Raw genomic sequence first — 24,340 nt, forward strand, 5'->3', positions numbered from 1 at the left:
AGCCAAATTTGAGCTGAGCTGGTCCCTGCACTGCAGCACTGGTGAACCAAATTAAGAAATTGCCTCTCTCCTTCCCAACCCAGTGTGGACAAACTGAGCTAAACAGATTGGGAGGAAGCCACAGCTTCACTGAAGGGCTGGGGGACAGCACTTCCCAAGCTACCTGCATGCCTCCCTGCCCAGCTCCCAGAGTTCTTGCCCTCCTCCATCAATACTCAGAAGGAGGGAAGGGATTCAAGCAACACCTGCACATCAGTTCAACAGTCCTGGCAGAAAGGACACAGCAGAAGTACAAAACACAGCTGACACAGAGAGTGCAGCCAGCACACACGGTCAGTGCCTTATGTGAAACAAAGAGGAAGGCTCTGGCTCCCTGGCACAGCAGCACAACACACCCCCTCCATCCTATTCCTCAGATGCAAATTTCAGGGACCAGCATCCAAACAGAAGCCTTGGGAAATTATATGATTCTTGCAAGGCTGGCTGCGGCAGAGAGGAGAAAATAAAAGCACCTTAAATAGGCTGCAGTCTTTCTGGTGGTGCTTTTTAGGAGGACAAGGAAGGAAGGTTTTTCAGTGCTGCAGCAACTGGGGATGCTGCCCTGGTGTCCCACCCCAGCCATGCCCCAGGGACGTGCTAGCACCGAGGGGCAGAGGCGTCAGCGATTCCACCTCACCTCTTCTCTGGCGGATATGGTGGAGGCCGGAGTGTTGGGCACAGAGCTGAGGCAGGGGCTCGGTCCCGTCCCCGAGGAACTCTGCGAGTCCCCATCTCCTGCAACGTCGTGAATCTCTCGAGCAAGGATGGCCACATCCTTCACCAAGGTCTGGCTGAGCCTAAAGCACAGGCAATGAAGAACCACCATCAGGACACAGAATACAACATGCCTGACGTTCATAACATATAAAAAAGAAGCCACAGAAGGTTTGTGGGAACTATAACTTCTGCAGAAGCTAGGGCAAGCAGGCTTTTTTGAGCTGCCTTGACAGGGTGCTGAGGAATGCTCTAGCTGCATAAAAAATAAATCCCTTTCCCTCCTGAATCCAGCTTCAAAGTGGAGAATTGATATAAAGCAAATTCTAGTGACTACACACTGCCAGAAAGTAGAAACAATCCATTAAAAAATTGCTATTGCTCCCCCACCCATTCACTCTACTTCTTTCTCTTGTTTGTTTTCTTAATACAGTACAGTTAACTTTTTTCCTGGGTCTTGTTTTCCATTATAAAGTACATACAGGGGAAAAAACCTTCTTTTTTTACTAAAAGAAAAAAAACTCAATTCCTCTTGCAGTTTGCTTGTGGTCTGTAGACTGAAAAATCACAATATGCCTCAACATTCTCCACAAGAGCTGAGGGATTATGAGGATAAGGTGCCATACCTTAGAGGGATCTGGTTTTCAGAAACCAAATCTTGAAACTTCAAGCCCCTTGACAGGTGTCCAGTTAACACTCAGTGTTGGCAGGACCTTGCTCTATCTACTCTACAGCTCAAAAACAGTTCCTAAGTCTCTGGATTGTTGGTAGTAGAGCTTTAAAAAACCCCTTCAGATCAGAAATAGCTGTTGTGGTAATTTTAAAGGAAAACTTCTACGAGAAAAATAATCTTACAGCTAGTCAGATTCATTTGAAACAACTGCCTTCTTTTAATGAAAAAAAACAAAACAACAAACCAAAAAAAAAACCCAAAACACCCCACCCAAGAAAAAAAACCATGTTATTATGGAATATTCCAAGTTGGAAGGCACCCACAAGGAAAACAAGCAATGTGATAAAACTGTCAGTGCATCAAAACATTTCCTTGGAAAGAAAATGCACAGTTGAACTAATAAAATGCAGGCTGAGCTGCCTGCATAAGGTAACCCCTCTCTGCGCTGGTTTGGGTAGAGTTGTCACCAAACACTCCCATTATGTGACTCACTACTGTAAACAAGTGGCATTTTCCCTTTTAACTCTCCCTGACTCCTCTAAACCCCTCCCAGTTAATTCGGGAGCAGCAAGGGAAATCAGAACTGCAATTACCAGGCAGACTCTGTGTCAGAGCCCTGCTCGGTGCAGCGCCAGACGGGTCTGACGCAACCCTTTATTTATAGCTGCTGAGAGCCCCAGCGCTCCCCGCTGCTGGGAATGCTGCTGGGAGGGAAGCTGGCATCTCACACACACATACACACACACTTCGTGCAGCACAGGTAGAGCAGCCTGGTTTGAAGGCTGACACACTTTCTAGCAGTTTGACAGCAACTTTCGGCAAGAAAAGCCCTTTTGAGGTGAGCACGGCAGCGGCGAGGGCGATGTGGCCAAAAGCAGACACGAGGCAGCTTCCTCAGGCAAAAGTATTTCAAGTATGGCCAGTACAATGGAAGACCAGTATTTCTGGAAAGTTGGCATAACACAGTTGCATATTAGAGATGACAAACCTCAAATGCCACTGTTTAAAAAAAGAATCTATTTGCTTTATTGCTGAAGTCCTCCAGGCAACCATCAGACCACCAGTACACAGCAAGCACTGTATCCAGGGACATCAAGCTAAGCAACGATTCATTTATATACAAGGTCTAGACAGGTTCAGATTCAGTTGTGCCAAGCAAAGAGGTTTCTGCCCTGCAGCTATTTCTTACTGCTCCCTGACCAGCTTCAGGCAAAGCAGCTTCAACAGTTTACATATTCAGTCTTTGCTAATCCATTTGACTTCCTCTGCAGAGAATTAAGAGAGTTCACACCAACCACACTATAAACACACACACACTGTGACTTCCAGCAGAGAGCAGAGTTATGCAGGTATAAACAATTAGGCTTCCCACAGCTTGAACAAGAAACATACCAAGAGACAATGCCCTGCACCATGGCCTTTTGTAGATACAAGGTACAACTAGCACATCCAGGCTGCAAAGGTTCATGAAAACCTTCCAAGTCAATGTTCATATATAAAGGAGATGTGGGCAAACAAACAACAGGAGAGAGCCTCTCCTTCTACCCCCACCCCTGGGTTTGATTTGAACATCAAGGAGAAAACAACCCATTTTCATCTCGTGGGTTAACAGATAAAGCCCCACCTCACCTGGCTATTTCTGCTATCTCTGCTGTTTGCGCCATGAAGTTGTAGGGGTCAGGGTTGTCATCAAAATCTTCATCCTCATCTGTTTCTCTGCCGTTGTGCTTCTGCTTGCCCAGCCCAGAGCCACGTATCCTTGGTGTTTGTGTGGCTGTTGAAGTATGGGAGCGTTTGTGTTTAGGGGAGCTGTGATTTGAGCCATATTCCTCCTCCGAAGTAGAAGTGTAATCTGAACCCTGTGGTCTCCGCCTTGATGCTTATAAAAAATGAATTGGTTTCAGACTAAGGACAGTAGTCAAGAGTAACTACAAAAGGCTGAAAGGTAACACAAAACTAGCCCAAGAGGAAAGGAAAGGAGAGTTTCTGTGCAGATCTTAAGTTAAAACATCACATTCTCTGAGCTTATTTCAAAGTTGAGCCCCTCTATGGCTCCCATTCACTGAACAAATTTGGAGTGGAAAATTCCAATGGAAAATCATAATGACTTGTGTTAACGCCTCCACTGTAGTAAATTACTACCACAGACTTGGCTTTCCATGCACAGAAGCTCTGTGTATAAGTAGCACACACTTCAGACTCCTCATAGTCCCACAGAAGTCCTTTTCTGAAGAGAGCCCAATTTTCAAGCCTGCAGATACCTTTCTCATTAGCTTCAAGTACAAGCAGAAGGAGGGGTTTTTGAGTGAAGAGTAGACTGTTGGTGCTTGGTGTTATTTGCAGGAGTCCACACCCCGTGTTCACCTCCTGCCTCACAATTCACCATTAATGACACTCTACAAGAAAGTGTTCACAGTCAGGACTGGCTCCAAGCCCTGGAGCCAAGTGGAAGCTGCTCACTTATCCCAACTTGTTCTGCAGATCTGTAGACACCCAGGTCTTCATTGCATGGGAAATGTCAAGGTGTCCTTGTTTTAAAACTGGGCTCCCAATGTTTGCTGCCTCACTATACTCTCTACAGGTACTGCTTCATTCCCTTCTGTCCACCCCTGGAGACTGTAGACGCACCAAACACAGAATCAGACAAGTTATTTAGAATTCCAACACCGAAAAACTTCACTGTGTTACCAAGACAATCCTAACACTGAAACACTACCTGTGAATTAAGTCAGCATCATACACCATACAAAAAAAACCAACTCATTTGGTGTGTAAGATGCAGGTAGAAATTATAGATAATTACTGTATAGTGAAAGAAGAACTCCTAGACATTGCTATCTCACCCATAGCTATAACAATGCCTTGGCTTAGGACATTTACATATATATATATGTGTATGTAAAAAATAAAAATAAATTTGCTCATATTCAATTCACAGAGTTATATCTCTTTTTTAAATGAAGTTTTAGAATCAAGAGGTTACCCTGTCACTGAACAGCAATTTTAAAATGATGAGACTCATTTTCCATCTTTGTATGCCAAAGGAAATCAGAATCAGCTCTCTCAGTATCATTTAAATTACCCTGAGTAAACAAATTGTGTACACAGAGGAGCACGGGAGACAGGCCTTTAGCTCTCAGAACTGGTAACTTGGATAATTCAGATGCTATCTGTGACTTTCACAGAAAGCTACTTCAGATGGCCCAACATTAAATATAATATAATATACATGCATTTCTCGTCTCATGGGCAGACAGTTCATGCTGTTCCTCCACTAGTGAGATTAACTTTCCCCCACTGGGAGAGTTGGGAACTCCTGTGGTTAGCTAAACACTAAGAACTCCTGGAATAAATCAGCCACATCTGCCTCCTTATCCCCTAGGCTTGACACTCAAAGCTTTCAAGGGTTGTTGTATCATGCTAAAGGAAGTCTTGATGGCACAGTGCAATAGTCCAGTTTAACAACAAGTCACTCTTGCTGCAGGAAAGGAGTTCTAGCTGCTGATTTGCTATGCCTATAACAGCATTAGTACAGGAACATGGATCACACAACAGCAAGCACAATGAAGCTCAAAATACACCAGCATGTACTTAGAGCTTGCACAAGGTTCACAATCCTATCAAAGAATTAGGAGGTTAGTATTTTAAGAGTGACTAATTCAGAGGAAGGATTAGCATCATCTGCTGCAACAATGGACAAGGAAAGGTGTTAGCATGCTGCTACAGAGGTGTGGAAATCAAAAACCAATTCATTTAAACAAAGAACTGGCCAACACTTATAATTTTTCTCCGAATGATTTGAAGCCTGTGGTCCAAAGGCAGAGGGAGTGCAAAGAGCACCTCCTATTTGGAAAACTGACCACATTATCTTGCTTGAAATTTGCTTATCAGCATTAACAAGAAGTTAATAATAGCATCATCTCAAAAAAAGGCAAGAGAAGAGACTGTAGATACTCTTTTAGCTTAATCACATTCTAATTTACATGCATATACAAGTGTGTAAGAAAAAAAATCACTAAAATTAAAGGTGAAGCTGAATGTACTAAAACAATCCAAATTAAAACAAGCAGCAAATAACATTTTTAGCATGCAATAAAAATGAATACTGCAAGAGGGATAAATACTCAGCTGTATGAAAATACATTAAAGGACACATCCAGAACTCCAAGACCCCTTACAAAATCATGAAACTGCTGAAAATAGCATTCTTCTCAAGAGGACTGAGAAATCCAGCCAAAGGGGATCTTCCTGTCCCTTTGGCTGCTAATCATTCCTAAAATCCTAAGCAAACACATCTGCTTTGCCACATCTGTGGCAGGTCAAGGACTACAAGCATAGACCTGAACTTAGATCAAAGGTTTCAGGAACAATCTCCCATTACCAATTAACCATCCTATAGTTGTCATCTGAATTGTCCCCACCTCTGATTTCAATATGGCAAATGCTAAAATTTCAAGGGTCTACTGACTGCTCAACTATAGGGTGATGTAGTCCCCACACCTCTGCCTCATGGGAGCACCAACTGTGAACCTGCCTTAGCTGAGGCAAAAGTCAGTGAAAATGCAAAGAAGTGTCAATCTCTTGGGGTAATCAACGTGCAGTGTCTAGCTCTGTATTTACAGTTTCAGGAACAACAAGGGAACAGCTTTCACAGCACAGACATATATTGCTTGTTCTGCAGTTTCAGATGCCTTCAAACCTGCCACCTTGGACATCAGCTGTCACCAACATCATTATAAACCCTCTGAGAGAAAACTTTGAATCTTACAAGTAAAACAGATCAGATTTTTTTGTAGCACTAAAAAGGCATTAAATTCTATCTTAAAAAAAAAACCTATCAAATGGCAACTGGTTGTTCAAAAAACAAACCACTGAAGTACCTATTTGGAGTATCCTCACAGACATAACCACAATACCATCTCACTGAGTATGAGAGTGCTCTGCTGTCTCCAAATCCACAGGAAATCTCAACATCCATGCTGCTCATTAATGCAGACTTTTGTATTCACCAAGGCAGCACCTCTACTACTTTGATACTAATCCCTGGCAACCACATGCAGCCTGTGGGTCAGAAACAGGGGAAGAGGGGAGAAACATAAAGCAGGAGCACTTACAGGATGATGAGGAGGAATACTTGACACTGCTTGAACGAGTCCTGCTGAAAGGCTGCTTGGCAGAGGCAGCAGCTGCCGTTTTCCTGGCCGCAGCTCTCACCTCCGAAACGCCCGTCTTCCGATAGGACTCGGCGCTGCGGCCCGAAAACCCCGTCCTCGCCTGCGCCGTCTCCGAGTCACTGGGCACTGTAAACGAACCCGCCCGTTTCCTGGGCATGGCCAGGATGTCCAGCCGGGACAGCTTCTTCGTCTCCGTGGGCTGCTTGGCGCCCTGAGCAGCGGCATCTGAGTTGGAGGCTGTTTTGTCAGCATCCACGCATTCATTGTCCGAAGCGTCTCCCAGCCGGGCGCGGCGTAGCTTTGAGGCCCTCGTGGGCCGTGGGGTGGATAAACTGTTGGACCGGGTGAGAACCTGCTGGATTTTCTGCACGTTTGAGGTTGTTTTGCTTTGGTCCTCCTTGGTGGCCTGAGTGAAAGGTTTCCTCCTGGGAACAGGCCGGGTTACCGAGTGCTCGTGGTCAGACACAACGGCATCTGGGACTGGCAGGTAGGGTGAGTTTGAACTTCTCTCGTCATCTGTAAAGTCAAGTGACCCTCGAGTCCCAGTGCTCCGCTTCATCTGGAATCGTTTGGCGGCCTCTGCTCGGTTGGGTACCTCTGGTGCTTGTGTTTTCCGCTTCTCCGTCAGCCTGTCCCGAGCACTGGGCTGCCCACACTGGTCCTGGATGGATGGCGTGGAGGAAGACTTCTCCTTCTGCAAGCTCACAACTGCTTTGCGTTTCGGGGCAGTTGCTGGGACGTTTTTGCCGCTCACCAAGCTGACTGTGCTGGCTGTGTCTACATCTGAGTCCCCTGACAAGGAGTCCTCCAGCTGACCAGCAGTTTCTGACGGCTCCAGCTGTTGGCTTTGACCAAGCAATTTGGCTTCCAGCGCTGCCAAGGCAGTTTCAGTGTCCTTAAGCAGAAGATGAGTGTCCTGACCAAAGTCCATTTGAGTTGACCGAACAGCCTCTAAATCTTTAAGCAGAGGGTGACTTGAAATATGTGGGAGTCTTTTCTGAGGAACACCACTGCTTGATTTATCTTTGGTAAAACTTTCTTGTCTAACAAAAGATGCCGTTTCCTTTCCTGACATGTTTTCTTGATCTTGAGGAAGACTCTGATGAAGGGAAATGACAACTTTTCCAGCTGTGTTTATATAAGCACTAACATCTTTGACCGATGGCTTTCCAGAAACTGGTGTACCAGCACACTTGAATGAAAACTCTGGATCCTTGCTGTCCTTGTCTGTTCGAGCATGGGATATACTCATAGAGAGCTTGGAGGGAACCTCTGCATCATTGCTGTCATCACCAATGTAGAACGAAGTAGAAACTGGCTCACTCACAGCTCTCACGTGAGAGATCCGGGTGGCTCCTGGCTGCCGGCTCTCTGATCTATTGTCTTCCCTCATCTGCTCTAGCATTTTGCTGTTCTCTTTGTATTTCTTGCCTTTTTCAGTGCTGAAGCCATCGTCAGATCTGCTGGCATCACTGAGGCTATCCGGATCCAGGTCTTCCTGGATGAAGAGGCGGCTGCTGGAATCGCCATAGGCTTCCACACAGTGGTCCTTCACGATGGTTCTCTTGCTAACCTCTGAACAGGACTCCTGGCACACCAGGACTGTGGGAGTGGGGCTGTCTGATTTATCACTGGGTGGGAGCTGGGGAAGAAGGCGCCTTGTTCTCGAGGGCACAGAGTTTTCTGGTTCCCCAGGTTTTGGGGGTACCCCACTTTCTGAAGAGAGTTAAGTGGAAAAGAATCAACTACTGTAAAACTGTGCCACTTATTTATTTATTTATTTGCTTAGGAGGAGATTGATCCTGTAAATGCAAGTCCACAAAAGCACTCACAAGATGTGCTCAGAACTAAGGTTTTACGTAATATGAACATCAGCAGGGCCTAGTTGGTCCCTGCTCGCTCAGGTTTATCAACACAGACATTAAAGTTAATTCCTTTGCTGAATCACACTGCTCAACACCTTCCCTTCTCAAGGTAGTATGTCAGATTCATTCTCCCACAGTATACCTCTCAGTATAAGCCCTATGGAGTATAATGACATTGCTGGCATCTAGCATCAATCAGGCCACAGGAATGAGATGAAAAGCCATCAGACATCAGTGATGCAGTATTTTAAGTGCCATTCTAAACAACATTGCCCATTTGACTAAACAGATTGTGTTTTTCACAGTACAACTTCCCCTAGAGTCACATTCCAGAACAAAGTCCCAGGAGAAAGACCCTGTAATAATCAAGAGGCTCTGAATTAGAGCTCGCTGCCCCAGCATGTGTGGGCTTATCAGCAGGAACACTAACACTCCATAGAAAGAGTGTTCCTGTTGCTCCCATGCTCCTGGCCAGGCCTCCATATCTGATAACACCTTTAAATACCAGGATAACTGGTTATTTGGCTATGATAATATTACAAGCACTCCAGGAGTTAGGTATCCTACATGGTGTGAAAACAGTAGCAATGATCTCTGAAACAAAGATTCCTTCTAATCTTTAGTGGATCTATCTATAGCTGTCAATGGCAAGAAGGTATGACAACTAACCCCAACAAAAAAAAAGTTGAAAACATTTGCAAAAGCCAACAAAGTGCTTTTCTCCTTGTCTCACACAACAAGAGGGCCAGAGGGTCCATAAGGTGTCTTCCAAGTTAGGAAGCTAGAGGATATCAGACTCCCATCATTTCTCCCCCACAATATCTAGTTTTCTATGCTGATCTCTACCCTTTAAACTGGCCACTCAACAGCAAATCCCAGAACAGCCTGAATTCTCAGCACAGCCAGACACAGGAGAAGCACCCAAAAATATGCAAGTCAGGAGCTAACTCCAAGGCTATGTGCAAAGGGTTCTCATCCGGCATCATAAGGCAGTCTAAGGAATCCCAGCTTGGGACTGGTTAACACCCAAAGCCCTTACAAGCTTTCTCCTTCCCAGGTTCCCTTTAGTCATGTCAAACCTAACATTTAAGAACCTCTCAAATTACTCCAAAGTGCAAACCAGAGGCTCTCTCTGTCTTCAGTCCACTGGGAACTATTCACTCTGTACCTCCCATCTCCAACTACTGCAGCTAAAACAGAAAATAAGCTACAGCCAGATGCAGAGATGTCCTTAATTTCTACTTTTCCTATCATCCTGGTTTAGATTCAGATACCCTCAAACTGCAGTGTCAGATGAGACTTACCTGCACTTCCATCACCCTGCCCAGAGACAGATCCAGAGTCAGAGTAACTGTCTGCAAGGCTTGCCCACCTTGACACCCACTTCTGACTCCCTTGAGATGCTGCAGACATCTACAACAAGGCGGGGAAGATGAGGTCAGAAAGAGGGTTTGGACACAAAATCCTAGCCACAAAATCTCTCCTCTCTCACTGACATCGCTTGGTCTGTTCAAAATGGAAATCAAGCTACACATCACATTTACACCCAGACAGAAAACCCATCTACACCTCCACCAACCCAGGAAATCCACCTGGACTGCTCATACCTGTGCTTCAGCCTGAGACCCATTCACAGCTTTTGAGGAAAATGCCTGGAGCAAGGGTGACTTCTGACTAGTGCCATTTTCACTGGTTAGATGCTGAGAACCGGAGTCATCTTTTTCACCTTTAATTATCGGTCTAAAGGTTGAAGAGATTCTGGAAAACTCAGGTGATTCAAGAACGCCAAAAACCTGAAAAGATGTTTGCATGGGAATATAAAAATGCAAGGAAACAGAACAACATTAATCAAAATCTGTGATGATCTGTGAAACATCAGTCACACATAAACTATGATCTTAAGGGACCAGAAACACTTGCCAATGCTTCCATGCAAACCATGTAAATTATTTTATTCTTTACTCCACAGCAGCAGCTTTAAATATACATAATCATACAATTCCACTCACACCCACCTTTCCTCTCTCCCTTATTATTTAGGGGTGTTGCCTTTAACAGCAGTAACTTTCACTGAAAAGGAGTCCCTTTTCAGCCCAGAGAAATTGAGGATGAGTGTTGGGAAAGCTATTAACCAGCTCATTCACGAACATTTAGACTGAGAAAATGGGAAAGCTCCATCCCTAGTGCCTTTCACAGACTGCAGCTGTGAGTGGGCTGAGCAAAGCAGCCCAGCACTGCCACAAGGAACTGGGACAGGATGCACCTCTGACATGGTGAGTGTTTGAGCTTGTTGGACAGATTCCCCCTGAAGATAAACATGCCTTCTATGGGGGGTGACCAAGACTCATGCCTCAGAAGGGCTTGTTCCTCTCACTTGACTGCAAGAAGTTCAGAGGAAGATACACCACAGAGGGTGCCTTGGCTGTTCAGAGACAGCCATACAGGTTCTCAACTCTCACTGCTGTTAAAAAAATGTGCTTGCAATGGTGGAGGAATTAAGAACAGAAACACCTTAGAACATAAGTCCAGAATTCATTTTCTTTCTTCCTGGACAGAAGCACTGAGGTTCAGTTATCAGCTGTTTCACAAGTGGCAGGTCTGCACTGCACCAAGTCTATGGCACAGTTAGGCCAGAAGCTGGCCAGTTTGTCTGCCAGGGTCACATGGCTGCCAAGACTACTCCCCAGAAATATTGTATTTTCATGGCATTTTCCCTCATACTTCCCCACCAGAACAATTAGTCAACTATTGTCAAGACTAGGACCTTGCTGTGACCGAAATACCATGCCCTGAAAGCTTCCGATCACGTTTCAAATAAGATGGAAGGAACAAATGTAATCAAAAACAAAAGAGAGAAGCTAGATCTGGGCTCATAAACACTGTATACAAAGCTCTAAAGCCAGGTTTAATTAAGGCTTCCTTTAAACCTTGCCATCCTCCTGACTACATTTCACTAAATCTTCCTAATAACTTGCCAGTTTTGTTTTCATAATAGACCGCAGATGAGAGTTAAACCTGAAAATCAGCCAAGCTTTCGTTTGCCCTGCGGTTGGTTAGTTGGGTGGGTTCTTCTTAAGCCTCCCTCATCTCTGGAGTTTAGTTTTGATGCAATCATTCACGCTGCAAAATCCAAACAAGTACAGATCCATCTGGGATTGCCTCTGCCCTAGATCACACCCTTTGCTATCTCAGCCAGCTGCCGCTTGCCCTGACAGCAAGCACTGCCTTTCTAATCAGGCACAGCCAAATACAGAAACATCTGCCACTAAGGCTTGTAAGCACCAGCCCTTGGCATTTCCTGTGGTCTACCATGGGATGATGCATCAGTGATGGGCTACAGCTGCCATCTTTATAACAGTGGGCAGGAGGTGATGCAATGCCAAGGCAGAGGCTGGGAACAGTCCTAGAGAGCAGAGCTGCTCCCAGCCACAGCTGTCAGCAGGATCAGCCTGATCTTTATTCAGGTGTTGCCTTTCCTCTAAACAGATGGCAAACCCACTCCTTCCCTTTTGCTTCCAAATTCCATTCTTTAAGCAAGCAGCTCTTTGCCACAGGCATATTTTGCCTTCTTTTACTCTGCGGTTTTTTGTTTGTTTGTAATTTTGTTGTTTTGATGGGATTTTTTAAAGACAAGAGTCACAGTTTGTTGGGGCCTATCCTTAGCACACATCACCCAGGATGATTTTCCACTCCTAACCATAATGCCCTGCTGCACCCAATTGCATCCCTCCATGGCAAGAGTTAATTTAAGCCCTCCAAGCCTTCAGCCCTCAGCTCATCGGCCAAGCACAGAAAAGCAGCATTTACCTGATCTATCATTTTTCGGGCTTCCTCCACCTCTTTGTCCTGTGACTCTGTCTCAATGGTGTACGTGCCCGTCTCACTTACACTGTCTTCCTCATCATTCCTCCTGCCCTGGGCAGACTTCACCTCTGGAGGTGGGGCAGAGGCAGGCTCTGGTTCTGAGGATATAACCACGCGTGGGGCTATGGGCACAGGCGCTGCTTTCTCGGCATTTGGCTTCCCAGACTGAGCAGTCTCACGCAAGTACTCAGCCATAAAATCCTGAGCCATTTTCGACTTCCTCCCAACGCTCCCATAACTTTTGGCTCTGGGAGCAGAGGAGGATGAAGAGTTGATCCGATCTTCCGTCTTGTCCCTCTTGAAGGAGCTCGTTCTTTGGGTCCCGCAGGAGTTGTTGGTGGCTTTGCCCGCCTGGGCTGTGAGGTGGGACGGCGGCACCGAATTTCCCGGCTTCTCCGCCAGCGACGCGTTCTTGCGCTTTTCCACCTTGCTCTTCAGCCCCGGATCCGTGTCGCTCTGGGACGAATGAGCGCTGTGCGTGAAGGACTGGGACCGCTTCTTCCGCGGCGTGTCCTCGAAGAACTCGATGACGAAGGCCTGCTTGTTGTGCAGCATCTCGTGGGGGTCACGCCTCATCTGGCGCTGCAGCCTCGTCTGCTCCGTCGGACGTTCCCCACTCGTCGTCGTCGTCGTCTCCTTCTCTGCCTTGGGGTCTTCCGTGTCGCTCTGAGTCCCGTCCTCGTGCCTGTTGCCTGGAAACAAGGTATGGAGATTTGACCTTCATACTCTCAGTTGTTGTGGGCCTGTCATTGCCTCCCAGTTGAAATTTATAATTTCAGTTACACGAAAAGCATTCTGTAAGATTAAAAACCACAAAGACATCTGTGTGGTACAGGGATTACACCCCATCACAAGAAATAAAGAGACGGTAGCTCTCTCCTGACCCCACTTTTCACCGCTGGTTGGCTACCAAGTTAATTATTTATTTAAAAAGAATTCAAGAAGTACTTTCAACCTTATTTTTACTCTTATTTATTCTTATTTAAAAAGAACTCAAGAAGTACTTTCAACCTCATGGATTTCTGATTTTTTCTGATTCCGGTGGTGATTGGTTTACATACCTAATGTTTTGTTTCTTTACTTTTTCAATTCAAATAAAAATGATGAGACTATTTTCCCACTCTATCCAATTACTGTAGTCCAAGACGACCTCACTGGGTTTTCTCTTTTACAGAGCAGAAATACCTCTGAAGGATCAGGAAATAAAACCCTCACACTGCATACCATGAAACCAAATCCCCACGATGAAAGACCAGATCACTGCATTACAAATACGTGCATCTCTGAGCACCCATGTCACCCTCCTCTACAAGGGGAGATAAACCAAAGGCTAACAGAAAAGTGGATTTGCAGGATTCTTTACTCTTCCCAGAGATTTAAGAATCACACCATGACACCCCCATGAGTTACACCATCCTATCACCAGCCAAGCAAAGGTTAAATCATTACTTAAGAGTTCACTAAGCTTAAACTAAGTTTATAATTATTTTCACTTATGTTAGCAACAACCGTGTCTATGTATCTAGTGCCTGCCTGCCTCTCAGCACCTTAGCTCAGAACTCTCAGAAAGTAAGCTGAAGTAAAACAAAAAGTCAAAATTAAAACAAAAAGTTAAAAGTAAAACAAAAACAAACCTTTTTTTGGAGAAGGAAACAGGTGTGAAGGCACACAACACGATTCAGTCAACGACCAGGAACCTGTCATCGGGAGAACGGGGAAAGAGGTCTCTGCGCTCTAGACTGTAATATGTAGCAAGATATACTGGCTAAAACACCACGTGTTTGAAGGAAAACTGCTCAAACCAACTTGGCAAGTTCTCCAGACTCATGGGTGAAGACCATTTATTACATCAAGTTAACTGCAAAAGATTAGAATTTAATGCAAGGTCCATTCAACCCAGGAGTCAATTCTATGAAGAGTTTGCTAATACACTGATGAAGAAAGCCAGCAAACTTTGCATTGTGCCCTGAGGGCTGATAAGCTTCACCCTTGGAAGGGAAAGTTCTTAGATTAAAGGTCTTGACTAAGAGCTCTGATGAATGCAAAACGGTGAGGACACAAGGAAAACATGCACCATGCTCACGGATGCCCCAGCAGAACACCATGCACATCCCCTCAAGCTGCTAAGACCTTAACACCTGTAGTGTTGATACTGGGCTTTACATTCACCACATTGTTGCTGGAAGCGAACAAATGTTACTCAGATAGCCCCAAATGGAGGGCATTTCTGAACCTGGAGACCCAAACCTGGTAGGCAGCCAGCAGCAGCCTCCAAGACATCTTCAACATTAGCCCTGCCAGAAGAACACATTGCACAGCTATCGTAGGTAAATGACACCTGCCAAAGCAGAGAAGGATCAACTCCTCAGGCCATCAACATTCTCTGTTTTAATCAAATGTCCAGCGTTGATTTCTTGATATGCAAATTACACCCTGAATTACCTCAGCTTCTTTCCATGCCTTATGGAATGCAGAGAGGCAAATGCAGCCAGTCTCTAGTGTTCCTGTGCATCACAACAGCAACAGCTGCCCAACCCTCTAGTTTTCTTCAAGAGGAAAGAGCAAAACCACTGAAGCACATTTCTACTCTTGACAACGTTCTCCAGTAAGTCAACAAAATCCAGTATGACAATAACATAAAAAATCCCAGCACAAACCCTTTCCTCACACAGTCACAGTACAGTGAAAATAAGACCATAAATAATGAAACACCTCAACACTGTCCCTTATTGGGCAGAACTAGAACCAAGCAATGGCCAACAAAGTAGTTCAATTTCCATGCCTGAACATAAAACCTTTATGATCCTACAGGTTCCCAAAAATATGTACCCAAACCAGCAATTTGGAGGTATAATAACTAACACTCCTCATATTATGACAAGTTTTGGGTTTTCTTTTCAAGAAGGTCAAAGCAAATATTCCTTAAGAGAAAACAAGTCATAGCTCTTATTTAAGTAGGACCTCAAGCACAAGTAGGTCTGGTAACCTTCAATTTGACTTCATCAGCTCAAGCTGCAGTTCAAAACAATAGCTGTTCCAGAGGCAAGGCAGTGAGAATGTAGGAATCATTGGTCTCCTCCGAGCTGTTCAGTGGATGGCCCAAGAGAGACACCCAAACAAATCTTGCAGAATGTATTCCAACTTGCATCAGAATCATATAAGTCCCACCAGCTGCTCTAAGAACTGAGCTCCAAACTTCACCTCAGATCTTTGAAAATCCCCAAAGAATTCCTCACAAGTGACACACTTAACAAGACACAGGTTCACTAAATCTGATGTTTTTGAACAGAGCAGGATTTCAGAGAAGCTTTGGGTTAGGAGAAGAAACCTTGTCCTACAAGCACAACAATTTCCTCTACTAGTGATCATGTGTATCTCAAATCTACGAGTATTGTCTCTGTCAGCACTTTCTGTCATCCAACCAACTGGCTCTGGTCATTACCAGATGATCACACTTAGACTTAAGGCAACAGAATAATCATGCTTAGACTGCTGTGGACTACAGTTAAAAAGAAAAGCCATTGCATCAGCTAGGATAAGCCAAGAGAACCAAATTCATTGAAATATCTGTGTTTATCAGTCTGTCTGACCATACGGAAATTATTTTAGACATTTAAAAACAAAAATCTTTTTTTCAACCAATTACTGCTGAGCTGGCATTATAGATGCAGAGGAGTCACATTAGTGACCCAAGCCAACATCACAACATCACACATGACTTCAGGGCCAGGTGAAGAGCATGCTAGATGCATTCAAAATATCAACAGTCATTAAAGTAATATTCTTCATCTTGCAAATTTGCAGCAGAAATAATTAAGTCCAGTTCTCCTAGATAGGAGAAGGGTTTTCTTATTTTATTATGAAAGGTTGCATTTTGCATGGCCAACAGAGAGCTATGTCCACATGACAAGACATTCACTCACCTTTAAGTGTCCTTACATGAATTGGCAGGTCACTCTTGGTACTGTAAACATCATCTCCTGCAGACTGCCTTCTCATCAGGCTTGGGTCATTCTGGACAAGCCAGTCAGCCACTTTGCTCTCTGCCGACATCACTTCTGTATGAGCTGGTTCCTTACTGTAGGGTCTTCTCTGTCTGAGTGAAAATTTTGTTACATGGTCTTTTATCTTTATTTTACCAGGGGTACAATCATCAAATTCAATGGTGAAAGAGGCATGACTCTGTACCACAGGGGCTACCACAGCATCAACATCTTTTGTTGGGATCTCATGGACCTGTGTTTCTGGAGATTTTGATGGCTGCTGAAATTCTTTAGTTGGAATCTCAAAATAACTTGGCTCTCTCCGGAAGGCAAACACAGATTGTTCTTGGGCATCTCTATAAGTAGAAATATTCCCATTCAGTTCCTCTTCATGTTGGGTTATCTCTTTTGATCTCTCTACAAGAGTGGAAAAAAAAGGATAAAATAACATTTTTTCAGTACTACTTAATTCACTTGTTTCAACTTCTTGGAAGGGCTACTAATCACAACTCCTCTCTGCCAGAGAATAGATACACTGTGTGTGCATTGAAATAAAACACTTCTTTGTGCAGTAGAGCACATGTTTGATGGAAACATAAGGTTTACTGCACAAGTGAAAACAAGATGCCTCTTCCATACACACAGATTTGACAACAGGAGTGTTAAGACCAAAGGGCTCCCAAGGATGATGAGGTGAGAAACAGACACAGCTACACAACCAATTCTAAAACAAACTTAGTGATTTACTCCACAACTGCTGTTTCTATTGGTCAAATGTTTTAGGGAAAACATTTTAATTCCCCCTTATACCAGTTTCAACAGCAGCAACCTACACACAGGAGTGTACAAATACAAGCACAAAGAAAGTAGTAATTAGAAGTCTTGAAACAGGATGGCTTCCAACAGTAAATATAAAAAGTGTGCCAAAATTTTGTGTCCTGCATCTTCTCCCACCCCAGGTCCCCTCCATTACCTGAGTAATGTTCCTCTTGCCTTCTCTCTTCCTTGTTATTTGCATCATCTTCCCCCCACCAGGACGGCTGCCCATAGAGAGGGGTGCGATAAGTATTCGTTTCTAGGAAGAGGATAAGCAAATATTTTAACACAGAAAATACTAATTTACCAGGTTCAATTGCACAACAAAAGGGGAAAAACAGCAGGGCCAGATGAGACCATGAACCTGTGACACCACAGCTATAACAACAGCAAATTATACATAATAATATGTTCAGGCTTTTCTTTTGCCCTTTTTTCCTTTTCACATTCTATTGCAAGATAGTAACTTCACCTCCTCTCATTGTTTTCCATAGCTGTGTTTCCCAGATACTGGCTTTTGTCCCTTTTTTGCCTTACTATACACACAAAGAGGAAGACTTTTGGCAGGACAGACTACAAAACACTAACCACAAAACTGTCTTCAACTCACCTGCAATTCAGGTGAAAATCTTTTTTCCTCACCTTAATAGGGAAAACTTTAGCTCTATCCTTTTTTGTCCCACCATGTCCTTGGATGTGTCCAGGCTACGGATTTTTTGCACTATTTACCACTCCCACTGTAAGTGACACACATTCCACAACAGGAAATTCTTGAAGCATTACACACTTAGGGAAAATAGTAAAACCATCTCCTAACGCTTTCATAAAGAAGCAGTAAACTCTTGCTCTGTAAAGCTTATTTATATTAAACCAAATGAATTGCATAGTCATTGTAGGACAGAGGTTTTTCCCATGGAGAATTTCCTCTAGAAGAGCCAGGCTTACATTATTTCTCTGTTCAGTGAGCACTCACTGCAAGATCAGGGCTTCACTGCAACAACTGGCACCCACTCAGTGGAGCTGATCCTTGTTTTGTATCCCACAAAACAAGGCTGTGTTCTGGCAGTGCCTTGGGTGCTGATGTTTATGCAACAAACAAAAAGAATACATCCAATTTGCCCGTGGTACAGTTAATACTGCAATTTTTTCATAGTTCAAGAGAAGCAAATAAAGTAGGTTTTGTTCTTTCATCTAGAGGTGAGAGAAACACCAGGATAGGTCAGGGGCTGAGGTTAAGATCCAGCTTTGTTAGGCTGCTTCTGCCTCTGCTCACAGCAGCTGTAGCTAGCCAGGTCTTGAAACCCTGGCTCCAGCCAAGAGCCATAGCTGGGCTTCTACTGCCAGCTGCTGCTCAGCTTGTGGTTCTTAAGCCACACACTGCTCTGTGCAAAGCAGCTCTCAAACAGCCCTGCAATTTTGCATTCCCTGCTTTAGTAGGGACATGACAGAAAGCAGCTGTTAGCATAAGGGAAGTCAGGAGAGGAAGGGGAATTAAATAACTCAAATTTAAAAAGCAGCCTGATTTTATGTTTCTAAAGCTACACAGGCCCAGTGGCCACTACTTCAGATATTTTTGTTCTAGGATCATTCCAGATATATAAGCTCATACACTGACAGTCCACAGGCAAAAATTTTGCTTTACAGATGCAGTCCACAGGCCCTTTCTAGAGACCTTCTTCGTGTTTCAAAGATAAGTGAGGATCAAAAGAGGCTGAAAGTATTGCTCTCCTCCCTGCCTAGAGTGCATGGAAGATAAACCATGTTCCTATTATGTGGGCAGCCTTTGAAAGTTCAAAGGAGGAAGCATTTCTCACCACGATAAATTGGAATTGCCAAGCAATATGTTTCATAACTGATGGGTAAACCACTCATGGGAGAGGGGGGAAAATAAGAAAAAAACATATTCACAAGGTTGTCAGTGAACCCTACTCCAGTGTAGGGTTTGGTTTCTCCTAGGCTGAGAGCTTCTGTCACACAGCCTAGCAGAAATCTGCCATCCTCTTTTCATGCTGTAACTCGCTCACTAGACCCCACCCCACCCATGAAGGATCTGCTCCACTGGCGTCAGACACTTTGTGCACACCATGGATTATTACCCTGTGGCTTGCAATACAGACCTTAGGGTTGATGGCCAAGAGGCAGCTATCTGGGGGAAGTCAGGAGAAGGAGATCAGCACTTTAACACAAACCCATTAGCAAGAGCCACTGATGTCTGAGGTAATTTGTGCCTAAAGGGATCAACTACCCCACAGATGAAATGCAAAGACCACCTGCACTCCACTGTTGCACAAGCAGCACCTTTCCCAAGGTGCTGTTACTGCTTGCATCTTGCAAGGAGTTGCAGCTCAATAACAACTCATCTCTCCAGCATACCCCAGCCCCAAAGGGAACCCAAAGGCCCCCTAGTCGAGAAGATGCTGATCTATTCCAAGACAATTTTGTGTCCAGAGGGGCAGAAGAGAGCTAAGAGAGCTCGCACCCATCCTGCAGGACAGAAACCTTCCCAGAAACTGCTCTAAGATCTGTGTCCCATCTGAGTACAAACACAGAGCTTCTGCCTTTGTTGGCCAGCAGCTTTTCCACAACAGGGAAAAGGCAGCCAGGGGAGTAAGTCAGACTTTTGGTCAGACCTCTTCCGTTGAAGAGGAACTTTGGGATTACAACTGAAGCTGAAGGGAGAAAAGATAGGATTTATAAAGAATAATGATCCAGCTCCTCTGCTGTCTCAAATTTCCCTGGGCCCAATAGGTACTTGGAAATTACCCTAACTGCTCCTCTGACAAAAGCTGGCACAAAGTCAAAACCCCAGGGCAGGTCTAGGAACACCTAAAAAGAGTGCACCAGGTAGGCCAGAATGCAGAGATCTGGGGCCATCAGGTGGAAGACACTGCACTGCACTCACTGCACTGCAGCAGAAGGTTCTTCATGCCCCATGACACAGAGCTCACATGGCACCAGCTGCAATGCCTGTTATAGCACCTGCGACAGAGCTGCACATTTGTGTGTGTGGCATTTCACTCCTTTCCTCTCCCAGCCTCCACAATGAACAGGAACTTCATTTTAAAACTGCAAAAAGCACAGGTGGAAAGCTGAGGAGTCAGTATCTTGCTATTCAAGGACAGTTTCAATATCTTAAGAGCAATTAGTATTTCCCCTGAGCATTCATATTAATTTGCATTTTGAGTAACATTGTCAAGTGACACAGTCACTGTCATTCCTGGCTGTTGCTGAAAGCAGACAGATCCTGAACCAGAGTAAAATTTCTCTCATTTCAGAAAAGTGTTGTGGTTTAACCCCAGCCAGCAGCCAAGCTCCACATAGCCACTCACTCCCCCACCAGTGGGATCAGGGAAAGAATCAGAAGGGTAAAAGGTAGAATAGGCATGGGTTGAGATATAGGGAGTTTACTAAGGAAAGCAAAAGCCATGCACACAAGCAAAGCCAAACAAGGAACTCATTCACCACTTCCCATGGGCAGGTAGGTGTTCAGCCATCTCCAGGAAATCAGGACTCCCTTACACAGTGACTTGGGAAGACAAACAACATCACTCCAAACATCCCCTCCCACTTCCTCCTTCTTCTGAATATTATATACTGAGCATGTGATATGGTCTGGAATATGCCTGTGGTCACTTTGGGTCACCTGTCCTGGCTGTGTCCCCTCCCAGCCTCCCAGGCAGCCTCAATCTCCTCGCCAGCGTGGCAGCGCAGAGAGCAGAAAAGGCCTTGGCTCTGTGTAAGCCCTGCTCAGCAATAACAAAAACATCTCTGTATTAACAACTCTGTGTTCTGCAAAAATCCAAAACACAGCTCCATACCAACCACTGGGAAGAAAATTAACTCTACCCCAGCCAAAACCAGCACAAAGAGCTACATGAATTTGCTGCCCTGCTCATGTCAGAAGCTTCTGTCCCTTCTAATTTGCCAGCACAACTGACACCTCTCCCAGCTCCAGCTCTAACACAACAATATTGTAGAAAAAGGGGAGGGGAGGGGGGAGAAGCACGAGGGGAAGGCAGCTAAAACAGATGGCTGTGACAGAAGTGGGCCAGGGAGCAGCTACACATGCAGTTGTGCCAGCGGGCTTTGCTCTTCACCAGCTGGGATCCATTCTGGGTAGCAACCCCAACCTGGACCTGCAGCATCCAGAGCAGCGTGTCTGCCTGTGTCCTGAGACATGCAAAGCCACCTTCTGCCTGCTCTGTTTTAGTGTAAGATGGATGCTCTTCCAAGAGCAGAGAAACTCGGGGCTTGCTCAAGTCAGCAGTGAAAGGAGGAACACCAATGAAAATGAACTGCTCAGTCATTTTAATGACATGAGACTTCCTCCAATTGATGGCAGCTCGTTACCACCTCTCTCCACTCCGTGCCAGGCTGCCCAGATGGTGCCAATTCATTTAGACATATTTCTTGGCTCATCAATTCAGGCAGGCAGCCCGAAAACCATCCTTTTAGATAACTGAATTGAGGTCAGCACAAGCATTCAGCCAGATAAACACTGAGCTACCAGCAATGGTGTAATACAGAGAAGACCACTGACATACACGTGTTCTGCTCCTGGATTTCAGTCTTTGGGGCAGTCACTTAAAAGGAAAAATGAAGGCTGTTTGAGCACAGAACAAGGGAAGTCCATTTGCTTAACAGTCTGAAAAAATGTGGCCCACAAAATTAAAACAGAACTATTGATCATCTGAAGGAGAGGCACCAAAAGAGAGCATGGGACATGTCAATACAAAGGGTGTATTTATGGAGAAGTGAATCACACAGAACACAGGGCCACAACCAGAAATGCACTCCAGGTGATGAAAGCAAAGGAGAAAGACTGTGTTAAAGCTCCTTTCCGTCATCAAGCAGGAAGAAGAGCTTTCAAGACAAGCACACAGCTCCCACTAAACAGAGGGGCCTGATTTCCCTTGAAGGTGTCCCCTGTGGTCAGGACAGGACTGAGCACTGTGCTTTGCCTGAATCTTCACAAGGCTTCACACAATCACGAGAGAGACAGTCAGCAACAGCAAATTTCTTTGCTCACAGAAGCACACACAGCTTTGAAGCTCGCTACTGCAAGTCATAACAAAAGCATGAGAAATCCAGCTTCCTTTAAGTCAAACTGTTTTTGATTCATTATTAATAACAATAATGTCCATCTCTAGAAGATGCAGAGTAGGTTTCTTACAGCAGAGGCCTCGGGGGAAAAAAAAAAGGATGATCTAGCAACAGCATTTTAAAATTAATTCCTTACATCTCTGCTTTTTCACTCGTCTCCAAAATAGAGAATTCAGACCTAGCAGGAATAATCATAAAGCAGTTCTCTGATTCTTAGCCACACAATTTATTTCCTATATGCATGGTTAATCTAGGCCCTGGTCTTTTGTACCTGCTCTGAACATACACGGATCCCAGGGACTTTCAAATCAGGCTGATGATCACAAATGTACTTGTATCAATTACATGGTCAAACCTTAAACATGCTACAGTTACCACCACTCTAGTTCAGGCAAAAAAACAGCCATAACACCACTCCCTTAAATTAAAGGCTAGGGCAGAGCTGTGTGTCTAAACAGCTATTGCCATGATCTCATGGGGAAAGCAGCCAAAGACCATGGAAACCACTTCACAACTGGGCACAGCTCCCACTGCCTCCATCCATGCTGCCTGCTGACCTCAGCCCTGGACATCAGCAAGACTTTCAAGTTGTCCACTCTGCTGAGAGGACTTAACTAATGACATGGACGCTGACCTGGTGAGCAAACCTATTTCACAGATCCTGGGAGAAGCTCCTGCAATTGGTCCTACTCCTGCAAGTGATGATGCCCATTTCCCTGCAAGCAGCCTCCACCCCTGGAAACTCAGGCCTGCAGCAGTTATTCAGAGATCTGTCATCAGATTCAGGATTACCCAGTCCCATCAGGCTGTGGCAGCTTTGAAAAAAACAAAAAATTAAGACCACCCTGAGGATTTAACCATGTGCTGAGAACAGAAGACCACAAAGCAGCTTATCTCATCAAGTACCTCAACTCAGGTAGCAACAGATGGGAATAGGGATTGTCACTGTCTTGAAATCTACTCAGTTCAAGGCTCTACCTGGCTTCCTAATAACTTAAGGCTTTAGACATGAGAGCTAATAGATATTTTTAGCATTAACTAGCTCAACTGTGGACACTTTTATTCATATCCATCTCCAAGCTATAGGATTAACCAGGCTCCTTGCTTTAAACATTTTGCAGCCTGATGATTTTCTGCTTACAGGCAACATACACCCAAAAACTGCAAATTCAACAGCATAAAGACTAAACTGACTGTTTCCCATTCACTCTCTGGATCTCTTATCCTCAGCCCCTCACCTCCTCCCATTTCTAAGCAGCTCTAATTGTTCACATTGTTTTGTTAAACCTTTTCCCTGAAAGCTTGCATTCCCTCTGCCCCTCTTCCACCCGGGCCCTGGGAACCGATCCCTCTAAAGGCTTTTGTCAGCCCAGACCTTGCTTTAATTAGTCAATGCAAATTCCTAAATACCTACAGGCTTAGCAAAACAGCTCTTTCCCTAAAGCCCCTTTCTGCTGCCACTAAGCAAGCCCACTCCCCTTAAGAACACTACAGCTCTTTTCACTAATCGCTTCGAATTGCTGCCAGTCCTCCCAGCAGCCGAGGAGAAACAGGGCATGTGTGCAGCTGAGGACAAGGTGAATTAGTCACCTCGCAGATGAGAAAGGGATCCACTGATCATTCTGCTCACATGACAGATGCTTTTGGGAGAGCCAGGGACTGATTTAATGCTCAGGCTCTTGTTTCCACAGGCTTCAGTCCAATCAGCAAAATACTTCAAACAAAAAGTCCTGATTTCCTCTATAGTTCAGCGGGGTTAGCAGCACTTTACAGATTTTTTTTAGCTCTTCCCATCAGTCCCACTGCATATGACATACTTCAGTGCTGGTCCCCAGTAAGAACACAGAGCCTGTTTTGCCTCAGACCTCTGGTCTGTGCCCACTGAAGATGACAGAAACAAAATGCAGGTCTGCAAATCACAGGCCAGAGAAACGGGTCACCTTGCTGAAGAGTCACTCAATGTCCTGGCTTTGAAGGTGCTCCAAATATCCACTGCTTATGCTATGTAGGTTAAAATCAATGTGAGTGTATTTTGGAAGGTGGCAAGAATAAAAAACTGGGTGTTCATGGAACCAGGCAGTAGCAAACACAAAGTGGTTCCAGTTACTG

At 44.8% G+C, this 24,340-nt stretch overlaps 1 protein-coding gene across 5 annotated transcripts in view; it reads right to left on the minus strand.

The window, feature by feature from the left end:
- The window catches only part of CEP170B (centrosomal protein 170B), a 58,378-nt gene that overhangs the window by 11,982 nt on the left and 22,056 nt on the right, over nucleotides 1-24,340 (minus strand). For 2 of the 5 annotated variants that reach the window (XM_084208521.1, XM_084208520.1), the window contains exons 7-15: nucleotides 17,286-17,387; nucleotides 16,253-16,729; nucleotides 13,964-14,026; nucleotides 12,273-13,021; nucleotides 10,073-10,258; nucleotides 9,770-9,878; nucleotides 6,541-8,316; nucleotides 3,056-3,305; nucleotides 677-836 (exon numbers count right to left, since the gene is read on the minus strand). In XM_084208521.1, coding sequence (XP_084064647.1) covers nucleotides 677-836; nucleotides 3,056-3,305; nucleotides 6,541-8,316; nucleotides 9,770-9,878; nucleotides 10,073-10,258; nucleotides 12,273-13,021; nucleotides 13,964-14,026; nucleotides 16,253-16,729; nucleotides 17,286-17,387 — 3,872 coding nt within the window. The remainder of the gene's footprint in view (nucleotides 1-676; nucleotides 837-3,055; nucleotides 3,306-6,540; nucleotides 8,317-9,769; nucleotides 9,879-10,072; nucleotides 10,259-12,272; nucleotides 13,022-13,963; nucleotides 14,027-16,252; nucleotides 16,730-17,285; nucleotides 17,388-24,340) is intronic. The other 3 variants (XM_084208524.1, XM_084208522.1, XM_084208523.1) reach the window with 2 other exon arrangements.

Source organism: Fringilla coelebs (genome assembly GCF_963513975.1).
Source record: "Fringilla coelebs genome assembly, chromosome: 6".
NCBI lineage: Eukaryota > Metazoa > Chordata > Aves > Passeriformes > Fringillidae > Fringilla > Fringilla coelebs.